At 35.6% G+C, this 23,470-nt stretch overlaps 1 protein-coding gene across 2 annotated transcripts in view; it reads right to left on the reverse strand.

Annotated features, from left to right (window-relative positions):
* RSBN1L (round spermatid basic protein 1 like) overlaps positions 1-23,470 on the reverse strand; it is a 78,769-nt gene that overhangs the window by 32,304 nt on the left and 22,995 nt on the right. The window contains exons 2-4 of one of the 2 annotated variants that reach the window (XM_045827844.1): positions 11,379-11,495; positions 6,720-7,088; positions 6,448-6,512 (exon numbers count right to left, since the gene is read on the reverse strand). In XM_045827844.1, coding sequence (XP_045683800.1) covers positions 6,448-6,512; positions 6,720-7,088; positions 11,379-11,495 — 551 coding nt within the window. Of the gene's footprint in view, positions 1-6,447; positions 7,089-11,378; positions 11,496-23,470 lie in introns of both variants that reach the window. The other variant, XM_045827843.1, reaches the window with a different exon arrangement.

Genomic DNA, 23,470 nt, shown 5'->3' on the forward strand with positions numbered 1-23,470 from the left:
AAATTTATCTCTAGTGTTCCAACTCAGGCAAGTGGTAACCTGGGTGTTTGTTTACATATTACAGGTAGTGGGGGTGGGCAGAACAGTGATAAAGAAGGGGTTGGCGAGGGATTTTGGCTACTAATAATATTCTACTTTTAAAAATCATGGAGATGTTCACTTTATAAAGATTAATCAAGCTATACATTTAGAATGTGTGCATTCTGTGAACATATTATAATTAGTAAAAAGGTTATTTTAAAATATCAGTTTTAAAAAGCTTTAAAATGTTTATTTTTTAAAAGTTTAAAATAAAAAATAGAACTACCACATGATCCTGCAATTCCACTTCTGGGATTTATCCAAAGAAAATGAAATCACTATCTTGAAAAGAGATATGCAACCACCATGTTCACTACAGCAGTATTTACAATAGCCAAGACATAGAAATAGGAACAACCCAAGTATCTACTAATGGATGAATGGATAAAGAAAACACGAAAACACACACACACACACACACACACACACACACAGAAGAATATTATTCAGCCATAAAAAAAACATAAAGAAATCCTGCCATGACAACATGGATGGATCTTGACAGCATGATGCAAAGTGAAGTAAGTCAGAGAAAAGACAAATGATTACATAATCTAACTTATATGTACAATCTTAAAAACAACACCTGAACTCACAGATACAGAGAACAACCGGTGGTTGTCAGAGGGATGAAAAGGGTAATGGTGGTCAAGAGTACAAACTTCTTGTTATTAGATAAGTAAGTGCGGGATGTATTTATGTTCCACATGTTGACTGCAGTTGACAATACTGTATTGTATATTTGAAAGTTGCTGAGAGAGCAGAGATTAAAACTTCTCATCACAAGAAAAAGAATCTGCAACTATGTGTGGTAATAAATATTAAATATAAATATATTATAAATTGTGGTAATCAGTTCACAATATATACATATATCAAATCAGTACGTTGCAACCTAAAACTAATGTTATGTGAATTATCTCAATTAAAAAAAATAAAGAAAAACTCATACCTATTATATAGTTATTTCCCTTTTTCCCCTCACCCCCGCCACCAATCTGCTTTCAGTTTCTAATTTACCTATTGTGGATATTTCACATAAATGGAATCATACAACATATGAACTTTTGTGACTGGCTTTTTCATTTAATGTTTTCAAGGTTCATCCATACTGTAGCATTAGCAGTATTTTATTATTTTTAGGGCTGGATTATATTTCACTGTGTGTACATAATGAAAGAATTTAATCAACTCTTATCTGTATAAGTATTTATGGTAATTTTTTATCTTCAGTACTTCCTGAACTCCCTACCATCAATCACACCCTTAAGAGTCTTCCATCAGAAGCTAGTCATCACCTATTCAACAAAATTTAAAGTTTTTGTAGCTTTAAATAAATCACTATAACTCTTTGTAAAACCTGTTAAGTCTACAGAGCATTTCTAACCACTAACCTGTCAACTGAGTACTACTACTACTACTACTACTATTATTATTATTATTATTATTATTTTGTAGGTGAGGAAACTAAGACATAAAGACCTTAAGTAGCTATTCAATGTCACAGCTGGTAAATGGCAGAACCAGGAGTAGACCCTTTCCCCTTTCCATCCACCCCACATCAGAGCTCATTCAACTACCCACACCAACCTGTCACAACTCCCTACTACAGTGACTTTAAAATAATTCTACAAATTAAATTTGCAAGAAAGGCTGTCACATTCAGGACAAGAAAAGCCTCAAGTTATAAACTGGTTTAGCTCTAAATATATGTCTATAAGAGTCCTGCAATTCACAAAGCATTTTCCCAAATAGAAAACTGTATAAATGGTTTTTAAAAATCATTTCCTGTAGGGATAACACAATTAGGTTAAGAGACAGAGCTTTTAGTGAAAAAGTCAAGAAACTGAAATACAACTAAACCAAAATAAGTATGTTCATTTTTGTCCTGCTGCTCTCTTCTGGATCTCATTCATTTTCATGAAGACAGTTTATAGGGATAAACTCAAGGCTACCTCCCAGTCTAGAGAAAACACTTCCACACTTAAGCTCTTAAAAAAACAACCAAACTAAGAATCCAGTGTGGAGGAAATATCAAATGAGCAGTTCAGGGCAGCTTTTCACTAGACATTCTTCCCCACTACATAGGAATGACCAGATCTGGAGGGTCTTGGGATAACATATGGACCTTGTACAGCCATCTTCCAACCATTAAGTCTAAAGCTAAAGAGGTAATAAAGGGAGTCCCTGCAGCTGACAGATCAAATAGATATGTGCCAGAGTCACAGCTGGTAACGGAGAAGATGCATCTGCCTAGAGTTTCTCTGTGCAGTATGTATTAGCCAAGCACGTTAAACAGGTGATGGCAACCAGGGTAGGCAGCTCTTTGAAGGGTTTGAGACACACAACCTAGCTAAATACTGGCATGATTAATGAGTATCACCATGTCGTTTCACTTAATAACAAAAGCATGGTTTTCATGCTGTATTTACTACATATTTAGATAAAAATTCTTATCTAGCCCTGGCTCGTGCAGCTCAGTGGATTGAGCGTGGGCTGGGAACCAAAGTGTCCCAGGTTCGATTCCCAGCCAGGGTACATGCCTGGGTTGCAGGCCATAACCCCCAGCAACCACACATTGATGTTTCTCTCTCTCTCTCTATCTTCCTCTCTTCCCTCTCTAAAAATAAATAAATAAAATCTTTAAAAAATTTCTTATGTAATAAAAAAATTAATAATTCCTAACCTTAAAAGAAAATATGAAAAACCAATGTAAGAATTATGACAGCCCTGGCCAGTGGGGTTCAGTTGGTTGGAGCTTTGTCCCATAGACTGAAAGGTTGAGGGTTTGACTCCCAATAAGGGCATATACTGAGATTATGGGTTCAATCCCCAGTTGGGGTACATAAGAGAAGGCAATCAATCAATGTTTCTCTCTCACATCAATGTTCCTCTCTCTCCCTCTCTGTAAAAGCAATGAAATAAAAGGGCAAGGATAAGGGTTAAAAAGTAAGGGTAAAAAATAATACAACATTTAAAAGATGACTGAAATAAACTTGCATAGTATGATAGTGAGAAAGTTTGTGATATATTGGAAACAAATGGGATTGGAAGTCAAGAGGCCTAGTATAAAACCTGCCAAATCTTAGCAGACATATAATAAATGACAAGCAAATGAATGATCTAGTACTGAAGGACTTTGGACAAGTTATTTCTTCTCTCACTGCATCTGCTTCCTATTGCTAAAATTAGATTGTAATGAAAACTGAGTGAGTTACTACATATAAAGTGCTTAGAGGAGTTCTTCACACAGTCAGTACTCAATAAATAGTACACACTATTACCAATTGCCAGTCGGGTTTTACCACCAAATTCAGGTATAATCTCAAACAAGTTACTAGTCATTTGGAAATTATATAAAATGACAGGGCTCTGAAAAATTTAAATTCTGATTCTCAAAAATTGTATTAGTGAATAATTCCCACACACATACATTAAAACTTTAAATACTACCACATTTTCAAGACTAGTATATTATAGAATGTGCATGAAACAAGAGTTCCAGCCAATATGGAGGGATATGTAGACATGTTTTGCCTCCCTGCATAACCAAGAAGGAAACAATCAACTTAAAAACAAAAAACAACCAGAACTTCCAGAAAATTACACTGTATGAAAGTCCAACAAACAAGGAGTTAAAAAGAAACATTCATCCAGACTGGTAGGAGGGGCAGATAGGGGCAGCTGAGGTGGAGAGGATGTGACACAAGGCGGCAGCTGGTGCACTGGGGAAGCAAGGCCACTGCCTTCCCCACTGGTAGACACACCGGCAGGCCCACATCTTTGCAGATAAACCGGGAGGAACAACTGGGGAGCAAACCAGATTGGGCAACCCAGGGTTTTAGCGCCAGCCAAATAAAACCTCAGAACCTCTGGCTGTAAAAACCTGTAGGGGTTGTGGCTGCAGGAGAAACTACCAATCTCTTGAGAGAAACTACCAATCTCTTGAAGGCCAGGCAAGAGCTGAGCAAGTGGCATTGTTCCCTTTCTCATCCCTCCCCAACATAGTGCACCACAACCCAGCAAAGTGGGTTGCCCCGCCCTGGAGGATACCTAAGGCTCCACCCCTTACTATATAACAGGTGCCCTGAGACAAAGAAATATAGCCAAATGAAAGATCGAAACTCCAGAAAAAGAACTAAGTGACAGGGAAATAGCCCACCTATCAGATGCAGAGTTCAAAACACTGGTAATCAGGATACTCACAGAAATGGTTGGGTATGACCACAAAATAGAGGAAAAAGTAAAGACTATGCAAAGTGAAATAAAGCAAAATATACAGGGAACCAACAGTGAAGGGAAGGAAACTGGGACTCAGATCAACAATTGGAAGAAAAGGAAGAAATAAACATTCAACCGAAACAGAATGAACAAAAAATAACAATTCAAAGAAGAGGAGAGGCTTAGGAACTTCTGGGACAACTTTAAATGCTCCAACATCCGAATTATATGGTTGACAGAAGGAGAAGAAGAAGAGCAAGAAACTGAAAACTTATTTGAAAAAATAATGAAGAACTTCCCCAACCTGGTAAAAAAAAAAATAGACATACAAGTCCAGGAAGCTTAGAAAGGCGCAAATAAGTTGGACCCAAAGAAGAACACACCAAGACACATCATAGTTAAATTGCCAAAGATTAAAGATAAGGAGAGAATCTTAAAAGCTGCAAGAGAAAAGGAGACAATTACCTACAAAGGAGTTTTTTGGCCTGACTTCTCAAAAGAAACCTTGCAGGCAAGAAGGGGCTGGAGAGAAGTATTCAAAGTCATGAAAGTCAAGGACCTACATCCAAGATGCCTCTATCCAGCAAAGCTATCATTCAGAATGGGGGGAGAGATAAAGTGCTTCCCAGGTAAGGTCAAGTTAAAGGATGTCATCACCACCAAGCCCTTATTGTATGAAATTAAGGGAATTATGTAAGAAAAAGAAGATCAAAAATATGAACAGTAAAATAACAACAAACTCACAACTATCAGCAACTGAACCTAAAAAGACAAAAACAAAAACAAACTAAGCAAACAACTAGAACAGCAAGAGAATCTCAGAAATGGAGATCACATGGAGGGAGATCAGAGGGGAAGGGGGAGAATGAGAGAAAAGGTACAGGGAGTAAGAAGCATAATTGGTAGGTATGAAATAGGAGGAGGTTAAGAACAGTTTAGGAAATGGAGACACCAGAGAACTTATATGTACAACCCATCGATGTGAACTATAGGGAGGGAATGCTGGTGGGAATGGGGGTAACCAGGTAGACAGGGATAAAGGGGGGGAAAAAGAATGGAACAACTGTAATAGCATAATCAATAAAATATACTTAAAAAAGAATATACATGAAACATACTGTAGGGTTGGGAGGTTTGGTATACATGTAAGTGACCAGACATCCAGACTATCACCTACAGTGGAGATTATAACTTAAAACACACACATGTGTGTGTCTACATACACACACACACACATTCAGAATAAGGAAAAGAGTCCTGGATGAAGATGAAGGAGATTTTGATCTATTCCTGGCATTGCTGCCAACCTTATAACCATAAGTTACTTCTATCTATGTTTGTTTGCTTATCTATAAGTTGAGAAAAGTGGGATACATGATTACTAAGATCTCTCTGAAACTACTTTTTTCCTCTTTCCAAACTAGAATGATGCAATTATTACTTAGAAAACCAGACATTTTGGCACAAATAAGTGTGAAAATTGGCAGATTTCATGGCCTAAGCAATGCCTGATCTGAGAGTGGGAGAAAACCTCACCAGTCTTTTAGATGGTCCTACATTCACTTTCAAAAGCCAGCAGGCTTAATCCTGTTTCTGCTTTCTAAAATAATGTATATTCACCTTAGAGAAGGATAGGCAATAAAAATTAGCTCGATATATGCACTGATATGGGAATTTTCTCACGCAATCACAAAATTAACTGATGATTCTTTTGTTCCACAATATTTTTAATAGCCAAAATTTATTCACCATCTACTATGTGATAGATCTAAGTGCTGAGCATTTTTAAGGCATTATCACATAAACCAAGAAGATAATTTCAGGTAATTTTCAGGTAAGAAAACTGCTGTAAACACTGAAAAATACATGACTGAATTCATTCACTTCATTTCCAAGGCAAATCCTTGCAAAAGAGCACAACAGAATCTTAATTATTTTGTTAATTAGCTTTAAGAAAAAACAGATATATAGAAACCAATTTAAATTCTGATAATCCACATCAAGAATGTAATTTATTCTTAATAATCCCAAGAGGTTTCTCACCATTATATTCTTAATTTTTTATTTCAAACTCATAGCAAAATGAGAAAGTCTAAAAATATAATTAAAAGTTTATTTAAAAAAAAAACACAAAAAATTCCTTACCTGAGCATGAAAATTGGACATAGTCGTTGTCTCTATATCCTTCTTTCCCAAAATCTCCATTTTCACTGGTGAATTGGGAAAATTAAATGAAAAGTAGTCTAAAAAGTCAGGTAAATAAGCAGCTGCCCCATGAACAATACCCATTACATAGAAAGCTGCAGAGTTTTCATTTTCACTGAATACTAGACCCACAAACTCTTCTGCAAACCTCTCCATCTCCACAGGAGACAGATGGGTTAGTTCATTACTGTAGGCATGGATAACTGACGCACCTCCATTAGGCTGATGCTCAATATGAATGAGCTGTCTGAACTCCAAAGTGTCCAACCTTTTGAGGTTATTCTGAACCCGTGGCTCCTTTAGTGAGACAAATGGAAACTCACTGTTCTCTGGAATTTTGGAATCATAGTTCTTGGTATCCAAATTCTTTCCACTGTAATCCTTTATGTTATCACTTAGGATGCCTTTAGGTTCTTGATCTTCAAAGTCAGATAGCAATCCTGAGCAGATGGTTTGAATAGATTTGCTATACATTTTTGGACGCTTCCGTTTTTCATTCTCTTTGTGTTTCTTTTTCTTTTTCTTCTTTACCTTTTTAATTTGTAAGTCTTCTACATTTGTTTTTGGTTTCTCCTTCCCACCTGTTGGGAAAACATTTTTTTTGAAACTCCGTATTTTAGTTATTTAAAAAACCATGCTTTAGGAACTGTTTTACAATAAACAAGCAAAGTTTACTTAAAATTAAGTTTATATTTAGGACTCATTTTACACAATATTGAAAATCACTATTTAGTCGGTCTTTCTGCTCCTCTCTACACATGCACAAATACACACCAAGGCTTAAGACAAAATTATACCTTTCTGACATGTAGCAGATGCTCAATCAGTGTTTACTGAAATAATGAAATGAGTGAATGTTTTAGAAAGCATAATCTTCAAATTTTAAATGTAGAAAATCAGAAGTGAAAAGTTGAACAAAAGTGAATACAATGCTTTCCAGGTGTCTCCCAATGATATATATGATGATATTTATGAGATAATATATAGCACATTTATTTTAAGTTCTTAAAAATTGCATAAAAAATGGTATCAAGATCTAAAAATCATAAAAGGAGAAAAATACTTGCTTAGTAATAAAAGCAACAAACAGAGTAAATCCTTAGCTTTTTACTGTATTTTCTCCTTAGAAAACTACTCTTGCATCTAAAATGGGCTGTTTTGGTACACTACAGTTTACGAAGTTCCCAGGGAATACCCCACGAGATACATAAAGGAAATAACAAAACTAGAATAATTTATCATGTCTTAAGCACAAATGATATCCATGTACTAATAAAATGATGAATTACCTGGCTGGCATAGCTCAGTGGATTGAGCGCGGGCTGGGAACCAAAGTGTCCCAGGTTCAATTCCCAGCCAGGGTACATTCCTGGGTTGCAGGCCATAACCCCCAGCAACCGAACACTGATGTTTCTCTCTCTCTCTGTCTATCTCCCTCCCTTCCCTCTCTAAAAATAAATAAATAAAATAAAAAAAGATTAAAAAAAAAAAGATGAATTAAAAGGTAAAAAAATACATGGGGTATTATAAGCTTATATATTAATGAGTTTCTGTAACCAAAGGCAAGAATAGTCTGAGTTCAAAAATTTAGAACTCCAAAAAATAAAAAAATTAATCCACAAAGACTTTAAAACTATAAAATCTAAATGTGTATCTATATATAAACACTTAGTATTACCATAGTATATTTATATGGTAATTTATTTCTATACAATAGGAAAAGTAGAAAAAAGTGAAAATTCTCACAAGAAATTATGTTTCCTAAGATATTATGGAAAAGCTGTTAAGCTGAAGAGGCATTCACTGTTTTTACCTGTTATTTCCCTTTTATATATAACCTTCCTGAATTTAATCGTCCCACCTACTTCTTTACCCAAATTTTTCCATCTTTACATATCTCTTTTATTCCTGTCTCAAGCAAGTAAGATATTCTGCCTGCTTTCCAAAACTAATTCCCTCCTACCATTCTGAAAACATTTGTTTAATAGTTCTTTCCTCTTTTTCTACCATCAAACTTCTTATAAACAACAGTCTATGTCCAGTGCCTTCTCTTTTTTACCTTACCATTCTCATTCCTTAAACTGTGGGTCTGCTTCCAGTCTATTCAAATTTTCTTTCCCAGAATCTTCAAATTATCAATGATATTCTCTTTGATCTTTCCAAGGTTGGACAGAATTATCCAACTCATCCTTGATTATTTTTGACTTCCTTAATTACTACCTTAATTTTTTATCTGTCTTTCATCCTGAATTCTAGAGCCATATTACTCTTTAAGTTTTATATACTGTTTTAATCATACTCATTCCTTGATTCAACTGCTTTCAAAGGTCTCAATGCCTACCAAATAAATAATATAACCTCTCCAGTCTGGAAGACAATGCCCTCAAGAAACTCATGCTCTGGTCAATCTTCACTACTTGCAATTTCTTATAAGATATAACTTAGTTTTTACCTTATCTTTCTACTACTGAAAAGGCCTTTCCTCTCTTAAAATACACTTGCCCTGCCCAATACTTATTACTGAACTTTCTCACTCATCCTATACAAAGTCTTGTCAGTAACTTCACTTTGTTTTCTTTTATCTCCCTAGTTGGGACTGAAATCACTTCACTCTTAAGTTACTCTATATTCCACATACATGAATATATGTCATATAGTTATATAAAGTTATTTTTTTCACTCACAGGATACCTATGTATCATATGTCCTTCAGGACACTGTACAGTATGAGTGAAACAAATAACTTTCATATAAATCCAGAGTGAATTGATATTCCCTGCCCCAATCAATGTGTCCCTCATGGCATCCAGAACATTGCTACTGATGAACATTTAGTGAATCTACAAATGAAAAGATTTCTCTTACCAACAGACTACCTGAGGTTTACAGGTTTTTCCCTTATGTCCTTTTCAAAGTTTTCCACCATATGAATACCATTTAATCCCAAGCCTGGAAACAAAAATTCTCTCAAGTTGATAGCAATTCTAAAAAGGGGAACTTTAATGTTAATAATAAACTATCACTTCAAAAAATTTATAGGTATTCAGTGAAGACCAAATTAATATCATCATAAAAGCAAAAATAAAAATCTCTCAACACTATTGATTACATAGATTTATAAAGTCATAAAGCCCGGACTGGGTGGCTCGGTTGCTCGGAGCATCTTCTTGTACACCAAAAGGTTGTGGGTTCGATTCCCGGTCAGGGCACATATATAGGTTGTTACTTATTAAAATCTGTGGGCCAGACACTGTAGTTGGCACTTCCCCCATACTTTATCTCATTTAATCTTGACAACCTGTAAGGCAGTAATTGCATTATTATTTACTTCCACTTTACAGTAAATGTATTTCCCACTGTCATCCCAGAGATCACCAATTAATTTCCAAGTGTACTTCATTTTCTTTTCCTCATCATCAGTAGGTTTCAGTTTAACTCAGTTCAAAATATCTCCTAAATTTTTCATCTGCTTTAAAGTCAAGGTTACTATTACATGTTACCAAAAAAGGTCAAATTTTAAAGCTATTTTAAATCTGTTTGCATATGTAACCTCTAGATTCACCTATTTCACAGTAATGGTATGTTAGGAATCTAACATTTAACCAACCGACAGGAATTTACATCACTATACATTTATATGGATAAGAAAATGACTATCTGACTGAACCAGTAAAAAATAACTGTATGACTAAACCACTAGGGTAAACATTTCAAGCATTAATCACTAGCCACTGTTACAGCATTGGTGTAGTTAGATTTGATTCCTGCCTCAAAGGCTTACAATCTAACTAGAAAACACAGATAAAACGTACAAGCAAAAGAAATAGAACAAAAGGACCATAAGCATTAACTAAGTAGCCATCAACTTAACCTCTGACATGTTTCATCGATGTTGACATAATTTTACAGAAAATAAAGTTCTGATGAGTAGAAAACAGCTTAAATAAAGTAGCACCAAAGAACATCTGGAAACATGACAAAGAATGAAATGAAAATATAGAATCCAATACTCCGTTTATCCAAAATAACATAAATTAACCAGTTATTTTGCTGTACATGTAGTGCTATGGTCTTTTCTCCTTTATGTAAATATAAAGGCTTATGAACCCATAATTTCAATATGAAATTAATCAAAGTCAAAATGTTTTGCTCTGTAAATTGTCAACTTGATAGGCAACCAATGAATTTGTTAGCTGCCTAGCAACCAAATGCCACTGATTCTTCTTCTTACCTTGCTGAGTGAATTTAAGACTGTCCTTACCTCTATTCTACCACAAATTCTCTCTGAAATAGTTCAAATTTATTGATAACATTTCTATTATTAATCATCCACCTCCAGGTATAAACAGCAACTAAAAACAATTATAACAATAAAGTAAAAAGAAACAAAGAAAATATTCTTAAGCATGTAAGAAACATATAGTAAAACAGTACACATTCTAATTTAGCTCAGAGTATAATGTCCCCTCCAAATCCCAGGCTATAATAACCATCAAATATTTATAAGATCACTCCCTTCACCACCCCTATCAACCTACAAAATAGCTTTAGTCTTTTATTTTAGATATTCTAAATATGAATGAAGACTAGTAATATAAACTCAAAATTAGATAACCCATTTTTAAATAATTTAAAAAACCTAACAGTTCAGTGGTGCTTAACCCTTTACTACTGTTTAATAACTCACTAAATAAATATACTAAAGACATGTTACTCTACAGATTCAAACTCCCCCACTATACTTAATTTTCATATTCTAACCATTGTTTATTCTCAGAAAATTCGGCACCAAATAACATTTATTTTAATAACTAAGCCAGTAAGTATACTGAACAATACAGTACAACTAAAATCACTGAATATAAACTTACTTTTCAGCAAAATCTTTACTTCTCCATTTTCTTTTTTGATCTCATTCATCGCTTTATGCTTCTTTTTTTCTCTCTCTTTTTCTTTATCTCTCTCTTTAATTTTGTCTTTGATTTTATCTAAAAGACAAAAAAGGAAATATTTTAAACTATTTTACAATTTTATTTTTTTCCAATGAATTATAGTATAATTTCTAAACCTTCCTTCATATATTGAATATGGAATACATAATACATATGTCATAAATGACCAAAATGAATCATTATACATTTCATTCTGTGGAATGTACATTCATACTTAAGGAATTACTTGTCACTTATTTCATGTCAACCATGTTAGACTAACTTCAAATCACTTAAAATAATGGTTAACTTGAATTGACACAGTAAATTACAGTGGGAAAAGTACTAGCTTTGATTTGGGCATATTTAAACTGGTAACGTAACAGGGGAAAAATTACTCAGTCTCAGTTTCCTCATCTGTAAAATGGTAACTGATACCTTTCTCATAGGTTACCATGAAGACTAAATGGAGATAGCTATAAAATGACTTCCCAGAGCCTATTACACACTGCCAGATGTTAGTTCCATTAACCTTGCACCTTTTAAATAAAAAGAGTATCATTACTCTGGCTATTTGGTGATATTATATTAAAATAAAGGGTATAAAAACTTAAGGAATTATTGTCTACCATCTAAAAATCAAACTTTTGAGTTTATAAAATTAATTGATGTCCTACTAATTCTTGTTTGTTCAAGTGCTTATGTACCCAGCAAAAATCAAGAGGTAGAAGAGAATTTTAAAATAGTGATATAGTTCTTGCCCCCAAAAAGGACACTACTGATTATTAAGCCATGATAGAAGCATACAGAAAACATAAAATATCCTTCAATGTAATAGAAATTATATAGTTCTATAAATATTACATAATTTCTTAAACTCTTCCTTACTTTCCTTTCTATCCTCATTCATGCCCTGATTACCTATGTAGATTACTGTTTAGACGGCACTATCCAATAGAAGTATAATGTTCACCACATATGTAAATTTAAAAATATACTAAAAGAAATGGTGAAATTAATTTTAATAATATATTTAACCAATATATCTGAAACATTTCAAAATGAAACCAATACTAAAAAAATGTTGTAATATTATATATTCTTTTCTCATAATAAGATTTCAAAATGCACTGCATACACCACAACTCAGTTAAAAGTATCAACAGTGACTACTTTTGGCCAAGGTGGAGGCGTATGTAGGTAGACACGCTGTGACTCCTCACACAACCAAAATAAGGACAACAATACAGAAACAAAATAACAACCAGTACGGACAGAAAACTGAACTGTATGGAAGGCGGACAACCAAAGAGTTAAAATAAACACATTCATCCAGACCGGTAGGAAGGGTGAAGTAGGAAGGGTGGAGTCAGGCGGCCGGGCAGAGAAGGGTCACAGCACAAACAGCGGTGGCACTGGGCATGCAAGGCATCCCAGGCACAGAAGACCACTGCAGGTGGACCCTGGGCATGTAGGCAGCAGCTGGCAGACCCTAGGCACAGGGTGGCAATGGGCAGACCCAGTGACGTGGTGGCTGTGAAGCGAGGCACTGAACGCAAGGCAGCTGGCTGACCAGGTGGTCCCACGTTCATGCGCAGATAAACCAGGTGAAACTGGGGAGTGAGACAGACTGCACAACCCAGTGTGAGTGAGACAGACTGCACAACCCAGGGTCCCAGAGCCAGGAAAGAGAGCCTCAAAACACCAATTGAAAATACCTGTGGGAGTTGAGGTGCAGGGAGAGACTCCAAGCCTCACAGGAGAGTTCCTTGGAAAGACCCACAGGGTCCTAGAACATGCACAAGCCCACACCCACAGGGGAATTAATACCAGAACGGCCCAGTTTGCTTGGTGGAAGTGGCGGAAGGGACTGAAATCTGACAGAGAGGAGAGCAAGCAACACTGTTCCCTCTCAGACCCTACCCCCACATACAGCATCACAACCAAGCAACTGGGTTGCCCTGCCCTGGTGAATACCTAAGGCTCCGCCCCTCACTACATAACAGGCCCAACAAGACAAAAAGGCCCAAATGAAAGAACAGATCAAAGCTCCAAAGCAAATACAACTAAGCGATCAAGAGATAGCCAACCTATCAGATGCACAGTTCAACGTACTGGTGATCAGGATGCTCAAAGAACTGGTTGAATTTAGTCGTAAATTAGATGAAAAAATGAAAGCTACGCTAAGTGAAATGAAGGAAAATGTACAGGGAACCAATAGTGATGGGAAGGAAACTGGGACTCAAATCAATGGAGTGGACCAGAAGGAAGAAGGAAACAACCAAACAGAAAAGAATAAAGACACAAGAATTCAAAAAAAATGAGGAGAGGCCTAGGAACCTCCAGGACATCTTTAAATGTTCGAACATCCGAATTATAGGGGTGCCAGAAGGGGAAGAGGAAGAACAACAAGTGGAAAACTCATTTGAACAAATAATAAAGGAGAACTTCCCCATCTGGCAAAGGAAACAGACTTCCAGGAAGCCCAGGAAGCTCATAGAGTCCCAAAGAAGTTGGACCCAAGGAAGAACACACCAAAGCACATCATAATTACATTAGCCAAGATAAAAGATAAAGAGAGAATCCTAGAAGCAGCAAAGGATAAGGAGACAGTTACCTACAGAGGAGTTTCCATCAGACTGTCAGCTGATTTCTCAAAAGAGACCTCGCGGGCAAGAAGAAGCTGGAAAGAAGTGTTCCAATTCATGAAAGGCAAGGACTTACATCCAAGATTGCTCTATCCAGCAAAGCTTTCATTTAGAATGGAAGGGCAGATAAAGCGCTTCTCAGATAAGGTCAAGTTAAAGGAGTTCATCATCACCAGGCCCTTATTTTATGAAATGTTAAAGGGACTTATCTAAGAAAATGAAGATAAAAAACATGTATAGTAAAACAACAGCAAACTCACAATCATTAACAACCACACCTAAAACAAAAACAAAAACAAACTAAGCAAACAACTAGAACAGGAACAGAACCACAGAAATGGAGATCACATGGAGGGTTAGCAACAGGGGAGTGGGAGGAGGAGAGAGGGGTAAAAGGTACAGAGAATAAGTAGCACAGATAGTAGGTAGAAAATAGACAGGGGGAGGGCAAGAACAGTATAGGAAATATAGAAGCTAAAGAACTTATGACACGTGGACATGAACCAAAGGCAGAGAAGAGGGTGGGTAGGAGAGGGTGTACAGGGTGGAGGGGAATGAAGGGAGGGAAATGGAACAACTGTAATAGCATAATCAATAAAATATATTTAAGAAGTATCAATAGCTGCATATTAAGTGTGCAATAGCCACATGATGCTAGTGGCTACCATAATCAATAACTCAGGTCTATACTACATAGAGACAGTTCTCAAAAAAAAAAATTAAATCCCTGTCATGTAATAAGCATCTTAAAAGTTATACTCATTACTGATAAAAATATACCGATTCAAATAAGATATTTTCACCCATCAAACTGACAGTGTGCTTTTTTTAAAAGTGATAATACTGAAAGCAGATGAGAAGACAAGGGATTCACCGACTTTATGATGCATCACTGAGTATAAGGAAAGGATTAGGGTACAGAGGTAAGCAAAATATATAAGGTCCTCATTTTTTATATATAACATAAATTACAGACTAAATTAAGCTGTTCTCGCATTTTTTATTACTTGGCTACTCTTACTTTTTGATATTTAAAGTCCTGTTATAGGGTGTCATCCACCCTTAAAATGTTACTCCAAATACTTCAGGCTTAGACACATACATGTTACGGTTTTCTAAATAATCACACACTCTTTAAAACAAACTATTTACATAACATTTAAAATAAAAACTGACTGAAGGGGTGGGAGTGGAGGTGGAAGAGAGTATGGAGGGATAAATGGTAGTAGAAAAAATACATAGATACATACATGGAATAATAATACAAATAAAATAAAAACCAAAGCAGTCATCTGAAATATCTCTGCAATTCATTTCCCAGTTATCTCTATTAATCTTATTATTCTAAAGTGTTATTTCAGTACTATTCATCTTTTAATATATATACAGGAAAAAGAATGTAAGTTCAATTTTCACAAAAATGAACAGCACCTCAAACCTCTTATCCTCCCTTCTAGTATTTTTGTAGCACCCCGAAGGTTAACCTTGATCCTGACTTCTAACCACATAGATTAAAACTACACAATTTTTCTGGCATACATAAAGAATATGATATACTATAAATCTACTATAATTGCAAAATACTTTGCAGAATAAAATTATATTACATTCTCAGGAAATAAACTATAATATGGTAAAACTGAAAGTTTTTATACACCGTATTTATAAATATACTTGTAGACTTTATTTTTTAGAGCAATTTTAGGTTCATAGAAAAACTGAACAAAAAGTACAGTTTTTCCCAGATGTACCTCCTGCCATTACACATACCATTTTTTAAATATTTATAATATATACTTTTAGAAAACACAGTGAATGATAACAATTCAAATTATTAAAAGCCATTATTTTTTAAGTGACAAAAGTTTTTAAGATGCTATAATAGGAACATGTTAGTTTCACAACACAGAAAAAAGGGTCTTAGAATATTCCTTCCAGTTCAAGTACAGTTGAATGGCTCAATTAAAGGTAAGTTGAAGGTCTGAGGTCATTATATCAAAGACATCTATAGAGGCGAGGCTCCTGTCAGGATGGTGGTATAGGTAAATGCAGTACTTGAAACCTCTCACAACCACATCAAAATTATAGTTAAATTACAGAACAACCATCATTCAGAAGACTGAAATCTAGCTGAAGAGAAGTCCTATGACTAAAGATACAAAGAAGCTATATGGAGACTGGCAGGAGGGGTGGAGAAGTAGAATAGGCTGGCCCCACACCCATACATGGCAGTTAAAAATAGGAAGGAACATCTCCGGGGAGGTGTTCCCCCTAGAGGACCCCCCAGAGGAGCAAGGGGTTCTGACCCAACATCAGAACCCTCGGCCCAGGGTCCTAGTTCCAGGAAGAGAAGTCCCCATAACTTCTGGCTGTAAAAACCAGAGGGGATTGTGGTTGAGTGAAACAGAGGCTCCTGGAGTCCCAAGTGTTCCTGTTAAACGGCCTAAATATGGACTTTCTCGGACTCACTCACTCTGAGCTCCAGTGTTGCCAGAACTCTAAAGGAACCAGAAAAACATGAGGACGAAATAAATTGTCTGACTTCAGGGCAAGGGCTAGAGGGGCAGCTTTCTCCCAGACAGAAGTACTGGCAGAGATGCTGTTCCTTTGCTGAGCCCTCCCCCAACAGAACTGGAAGACAGGTGCCATATCTGAATCTCCATCAACCTGGCTAAGACTGTTCTCCCTGCCCTGGTGATTCCCTGAGGCCTTGCCCCACCCAAATTGTCAGTCCACCTAAGCTATTTCCAGTGGCTTTTCCATACAAATGGCTTATCTTGGCACATGCTTTGGACTTGCCTAAAATCTCTCAAACAAGCAGCATCTGGCCTCAGTATACCCCATACCTCTTGCTAAGTGGCCCTGAGCACGGCCCCATTCCAGCCCCTTGGCAGCCAGCCTCGGTTCGAAGCTTGGCCTCTCCCAGGGCCCTCCAAGCCTAGCACAAGTAGCAGCCATCTGCAGATTAGCTCATGCCAAGGGGCCCTGACAGGGCATGGGAAGTGACTGACCTTGTGCCTTCAAGGAGGCCCCAGAACCAGTGCACCTGGTAGACAGCTTCAGACCATGCTGGATTACAAGCCTATTACCCACACGAGTGAAAAACTCAAGGGGTGGACTTGTAGCACCAAAGTGTCACTGAAGCAAGTCCTGCTCCATGGGGTCAAGCCCTATACAGCAGCTCTTCTGCTCTAGTAGGTCCTTACAGCTGATGGGCCTGTGTGTGAATCCCTCAGCAACGTGCCAACAACAATCAAGGCTCAACTACAATAGGATAGTGCACACAGCTCACACAAGGATGCATCTGAAGCACCCAGCTCAAGTGACTGAGAGGGCTGTACCAATGGGCCCTACATAAAGCCACTGTATTAAGTACAAGAGACATAGCAGCACTACCTAATACATAGAAACAAACAGTAGGAGCCTAAATGATGACAAAGAAACTGATCCCAAATAAAAGAATGGGAGAAATCTCCAGAAAAGGAACTAAATGAAATAGAAGCAAGCGAACTGCCAAATATAGAGTTCAAAACAATGGTTCCTTGAACAAAGGACGTTCAAGGAACTTAATGAGAATTCAACAGCATAAAAAAAGGACCTGGAAACCATGAGAAAGAACCAGTCAGAAATGAAGGATATACTAACTGCAATGAATAAATTACAGGAAATTAACAGTAGAGTAGGTGAAGAAGAAAATCAAATCAGCAATTTGGAATATAAGAAGGCAGGAAAAAACAAATTGTAACAGCAAAAATTTTTAAAAATCCATAAAAATGAGGATAATGTAAGGAGCCTCAAAGACAACTTCAAGGGTTATCAATATGTGCACCATAAGGGAGTGCTAGAAGGAGAAGAGAAAGAGCCAGAAACTGAAAACCTATTCGGGGAGAAAAAAATGACAGAGCCCTGGCTGGGTGGCACAGGTGGTTAGAGAATCATCCCATACAACGAAAGGTTGTGGGTTTGATTCCTGGTTAGGGCACATACCTAGGTTGCAGGTTCAATCCCTGGTCAGGATGTATACAGGAGGTAATCAATCAATGTTTCTCTCTCACACAGATGTTCACCCCCCTTTCTCTCTCTCTTTCCCTCTTTCTCTTTCTCCCTCCCCCTGCACTCTTTAAAATAAATAAATATATATATATATATTTATATATATATATATATATAAATATATATATATATATATCCATCCACAAGTGAGGATTAAAAATAATAATGACAGAAAACTTCTCTAACCTGGTGAAGGATATAAACACAATTCCAGGAAGTGTGGAGTCCCAAACAATATGAACACAAAGAGACCCACACCAAGACACACCAATTAAAAAGCTAAAGGTTAAAGACAAAGAAAGAATCTTAAAAGCAGCAAGAGAAAAACAGTTAGTTACCTACAAGAGAGTTCCCATAGGACTGTCAGCTGATTTCTCAATAAAAACTTTGCAGGCTAAATGGGCACAAAATATTCAAAGTGATAAAAAGCAAGGACCTACAACCAATATTATCTGCCCAGCAAAGCTATCATTTAGAATTGAAAAACAGATAAACACCTTCCCAGACAAGAAAATGTTAAAGGGTCTTCTTTAAGAAATAGGGAGAAAAGATTTTAAAAATGAGTAATAAAGTCATAATAAATATCAACAATTACTTTAAATGCAAATGGATCAAATACTTCAATCAAAAGACATCTGGTATTTGAATGGATAACAAGACTCTTACATATGTGGTTTACAAGAGACTCACTTCAGATCAAAAGACACCCACGCACTGAAAGAAGAAAGGGATTAAAACATATTTCATGAAAATGGAAACATAAAGATAGGGTAGCAATACTTAAAACAGACAAAACAGACTTTAAAACAAACGCTATAGCAAATAGACCAAAAAGGATCTAGTAACTTCACTTCTAGGTATTTATCCAAAAAAACAAAAACAGTAAATCAAAAAGACATATACATCCATATTTACTGCAGCATTATATGGAAGCAATGTGTCTATCAACAGATTAATGGAACAAGAAGCAGTGGTTCATACATACAATGAAAAATGATTCAGACATAAAAGAGAATGAAATCTGTAACAACGTGGATGGACCTAGAGGGCATTATGCTAAGTGAAATAAATCTCACAGAGAAAGGCAAATGCCAGGTGATTTCACTTAATATGTGGAATCTAAAAAACAAAATAAACAAACAAGCAGAACACAAACAGACTCACAGGTAGAGGAAATATTTTGACAGTTGCCAGATAGGGCGAGGGTTGGGAAGTTGGGAGAAAAAGGTGAAGGTATTTAGAAATACAAATTGGTAACTACAGAATAGTCATGGGGCTGTCAAGTACAGCATAGGGAATATAGTGAATAATATAATAAATATATACAGTGTCAGATGGTTACTACATTTATTAGGATGGTAATTTCTTAAGTTATATAAATGTCTAATCACAGGGCTGTACATCTGAGACTAATAGAATATTGTACAACTGAAATTTAAAATTCAAAAAATGTTTTAAAATATCTATAGAAATAAAAACAATGGCATAGCCAAGACAAGAACAGTGACTGACAACATAATTGCAATTATCTCCCACCACACACCCAAAATGTTTTAAGTAAATGAAGCAAACACATACCACCCATATACACCTAATACAAAACCACTTTTGTGGCACAATTGCTATCCCAAACTACATAACCTGTCTAGGTCTTTCAATCTACCTTTTACTCTTCCTGGAAATTTTTGTTTGTCAGAGCGTATATTTTTTCAAAATCTAACTTTAAATTCTTCAATTAAGTTTTCTGTAATCATGTTACAGGTAACAAAGATGTTATATTACACGTTACAGGTAAATACAGCCACAAGAAAATGAGAAGCCTTATTATAAGCTCGGAATATCAAGGTTCAAGTTCAAACTCTGTGAACTTGAAAACTAATAAACTTTCAAATCTGTAGTGTCAGCTGTAAAATCAAGTTTATGTAAAGACTAAATAGGAAATATATACAAAAGATTTTATAAAGATATAAGCCTTATGAATGTAGAATATTATCTACTGAATATATCCAGATAAACACAGATATCTACCAATAGTGAGCCATATAAACATTTTTGGCCATGAGAAATCAGACCACCACTATCTATAAAATCTCAAGTCAGCCACTAACCACACTGTTATGCATTCATACTTATAAAAGTCACTGCCAGATCTTTTCACGAGGAAAATGGCTCCTGGGCATCATGTTTACTGTAATATATTACTCTTTTTAAAAAAACTGTCCTTATTCATTTCTTTTCATGACCAAAAATTTATAGTTTTACCCTTTGTGGTCTATCTAAAGCCTCAGAAGAATTTCTAGGTCACTTTCCCATCACAATTCTCAGAATAAAAGTAAAAATTATTACACTATAAGGACAAGAAATTATCTGTTTTGAAAAAGTACAACTTGAAATAAGTATAATTTTATTTTAAAATAAAAAGAGGCACAGAGGGAAAACAAATGCAGATACACCCATAACACAGTTTGAACCTAAAGAGGCAAAAGAAATACAAGACAGGAGGAAAGGAGAAGGAATAAATGACTAAATCATTATCAACCCAGAACAAAACTATAAATTATACATGTGGTAAAACACTAATGCGCTAAAGACCTACATTGTGTGCAAAAGTAAAGATACAAAAAAAGAAAGCTTATGAAAATAGTTTAAAACAAAATATAAATGGGATTTTCAAATATGGTTAATTTATGATTTTACACCATATGCCATATGTGTACCAATGTAATGTGTATTTCATTCACCCAATACATTTCTGTTGTGCACTTATGTGCAAGAGATAAAAATAAATAATAGTGTTGCACTAAAAAAATCTTACAATTAACTAGATATAAGTTGATTCTTATTGTAAGAACCACTTTGGAAAACCAGTTCTGAAACAGCAAAATTTTTTCATCTGGTTATAATAAAATGCACTAGTCTCCACCAGTATAAAAGTCATCATAATAATATAGAGATAAAAATACATACACACACATACATGTAAAAATATCAAATGTGCCCTAGCTGGTGTAGCTCCGTGGGTTGCGCAAGAGCCTGGGAACCAAAGGATCACTGATTCGATTCCCAGTCAGGGCACATGCCTAGGTTGTGGGCCAGGTCCCCAGTGGGGGGTGTGCGAGAGGCAACCACACAATGATGTTTCTCTCCCTCTCTTTCTCCTTCTCTTCCCCTGTCTCTGAAAAATAAATAAATAAATCTTTTTAAAAAAGAGCTGAAGTTTAAAAAAGTGAGAAATACAATTTACTCTTTTTAGCCTGACAAAAATTTAAACTCATTATCATACTCATATTGATAACTTCAAAAAAAGGAAATTAACTACTCAAAACTAAAAAAACACTAGAGTATCACTTCATTTCTATTGTCTCAGCCATCATTTATCATTCTAGGTCAGAAAAGTGACAGCTATAATTTCTGACAGTTCTTTTAGGCCTATTCTCATTTGTTCTGTGCTAAGAAACTAGATCAGGTCCATTAGTATTAAACTGTATAATATAGTAAGTAGGTTGTATCTCTAGCTCTATTACAGCAAATTTCATACTGTAACTGGTTAGTTATAAACATCTTTCTCTTTATCATCATCCCTCTCCCCACCAGTATACCATCTTGCAGATAGAGAAGGCTCTCTCCCTCAATGAATGTGTATTAGATACATGAAATGGGTCTAGTGATAGCATACATTATGACTTTCTCCCCTATGAGATGCTCTCGGTTGATTTCTGTTCACCTTTTCTTCTTTTCCTCTGCCATGCCATAACAAAGAAGGGAATTCTTAGACCATAAAACCTTCCAGGAGTGGTTCCTAAAATTATTTCTCTTTTCTAACTGTACTGTTATTTTTGACAAAAAGCTCTAAGATTTAATAAAGCTACTCCTTCCCTGACTGGTGTGGCTTAGTGGATTGAGTACCAGCCTGTGAACCAAAGGGTTGACAGTTCAATTCCCAGTCAGGGCACATACCTGGGTTGCGAGCCAAGTCAGGCCCCCAGTAGGGGGCGAGTGAGAGGCAACCACACATTGATGTTTCTTTCCCTCTTTCTCCTTCCCTTCCCCTCTCTCTAAAAATAAAATAAAATATTTTTAAAATAAAAAATAAAATAAAGCTACTCCTCCAATAACATTAGAGATCCATGATTTTTCTGGATCTCAATAAAGGCAATCCCCCCACAAAAGATAATGGGCTAATTTCCTTTTTTATATAGAACTCTTTTTAAATAAAACACTCTTAAAACTTAATGCCTACAAAAAATAAGAAAAATAAGACAATAAAATTTAGTTTAAAAAATTAAAATATACAAAATAGAAAAAAATGCAAATTTCAAAGAATGTCAAGGTCAAATAAACATTTAAAAGGTTCAACCTTATCAGTATTCAAAGAAATACAAATTAAAATAATATGAAAATAATTTTTATTTCTCAAGTTGACTAATTTTCTTAAAAATAATAATCACTGTTAAAAAGGGTAAAAAGCAAAATAGACATTTCTACACAATGATAATGAGTATAAACTGACAGTTTTATTAGAGGGCAATTAAAAAATATGTTGAAAAGCATTAAGATTCATTATTCCTTTGATTCCACTGTTCCACTGCAAGAATTTCATTAAAAGGAAATAACCACATCTGCACAAATACACATGTACAAGGGTCCTCATCCCATATTATTTATAATAGTGAAAAACTGTAAATAACTTAAATGCTTCATATGGAGATTGGTTAAATAAATCTGAGTATATTCATAAATGGAAAATTATTAAGCCATTAAAAGTTGTTTGATTACAGTTAACATCATGGGAAAAACGTTCATGATATGTTAGAGGAAAACTGCAAGTTAATATATATAAATGTAAATCTATAAAAGGATCCCAAACCTGTCACATACATGTGTACATGCATACCTATATACACACAAACATACAGGGGTGGGCAAAAGTAGGTTTACAATTGTGAGTATGCAAAATGGTATATTCTTGTATTATTTTAAATTAATTATTGTATTATTTATTTGTATTACAATTGTAATACACATACATGCAGGGGTGGGGCAGAAGTAGATTTAAAAAGTTGTTGAGAACACAAAACAGTTTATTTTTTTTTTTTTAGATTTTTTAAAGATTTTTAAAAAGATTTTATTTAATTATTTTTAGAGAGGGAAGGGAGGGAGAAAGAGAGAGAGAGAAACATCAATGTGTGGTTGCTGTGGGCCGTGGCCTGCAACCCAGGCATGTGCCCTGACTAGGAATCGAACCTGCGATGCTCTTGGTCCCAGCCCATGCTCAATCCACTGAGCTACGCCAGCCAGGGCCAAAACAGTTTATTCTTGTATTATTATTTA

The sequence above is a fragment of the Phyllostomus hastatus genome, unplaced genomic scaffold, assembly GCF_019186645.2.
Source record: "Phyllostomus hastatus isolate PE091 unplaced genomic scaffold, TTU_PhHast_1.1 phas_scaffold_78, whole genome shotgun sequence".
NCBI lineage: Eukaryota > Metazoa > Chordata > Mammalia > Chiroptera > Phyllostomidae > Phyllostomus > Phyllostomus hastatus.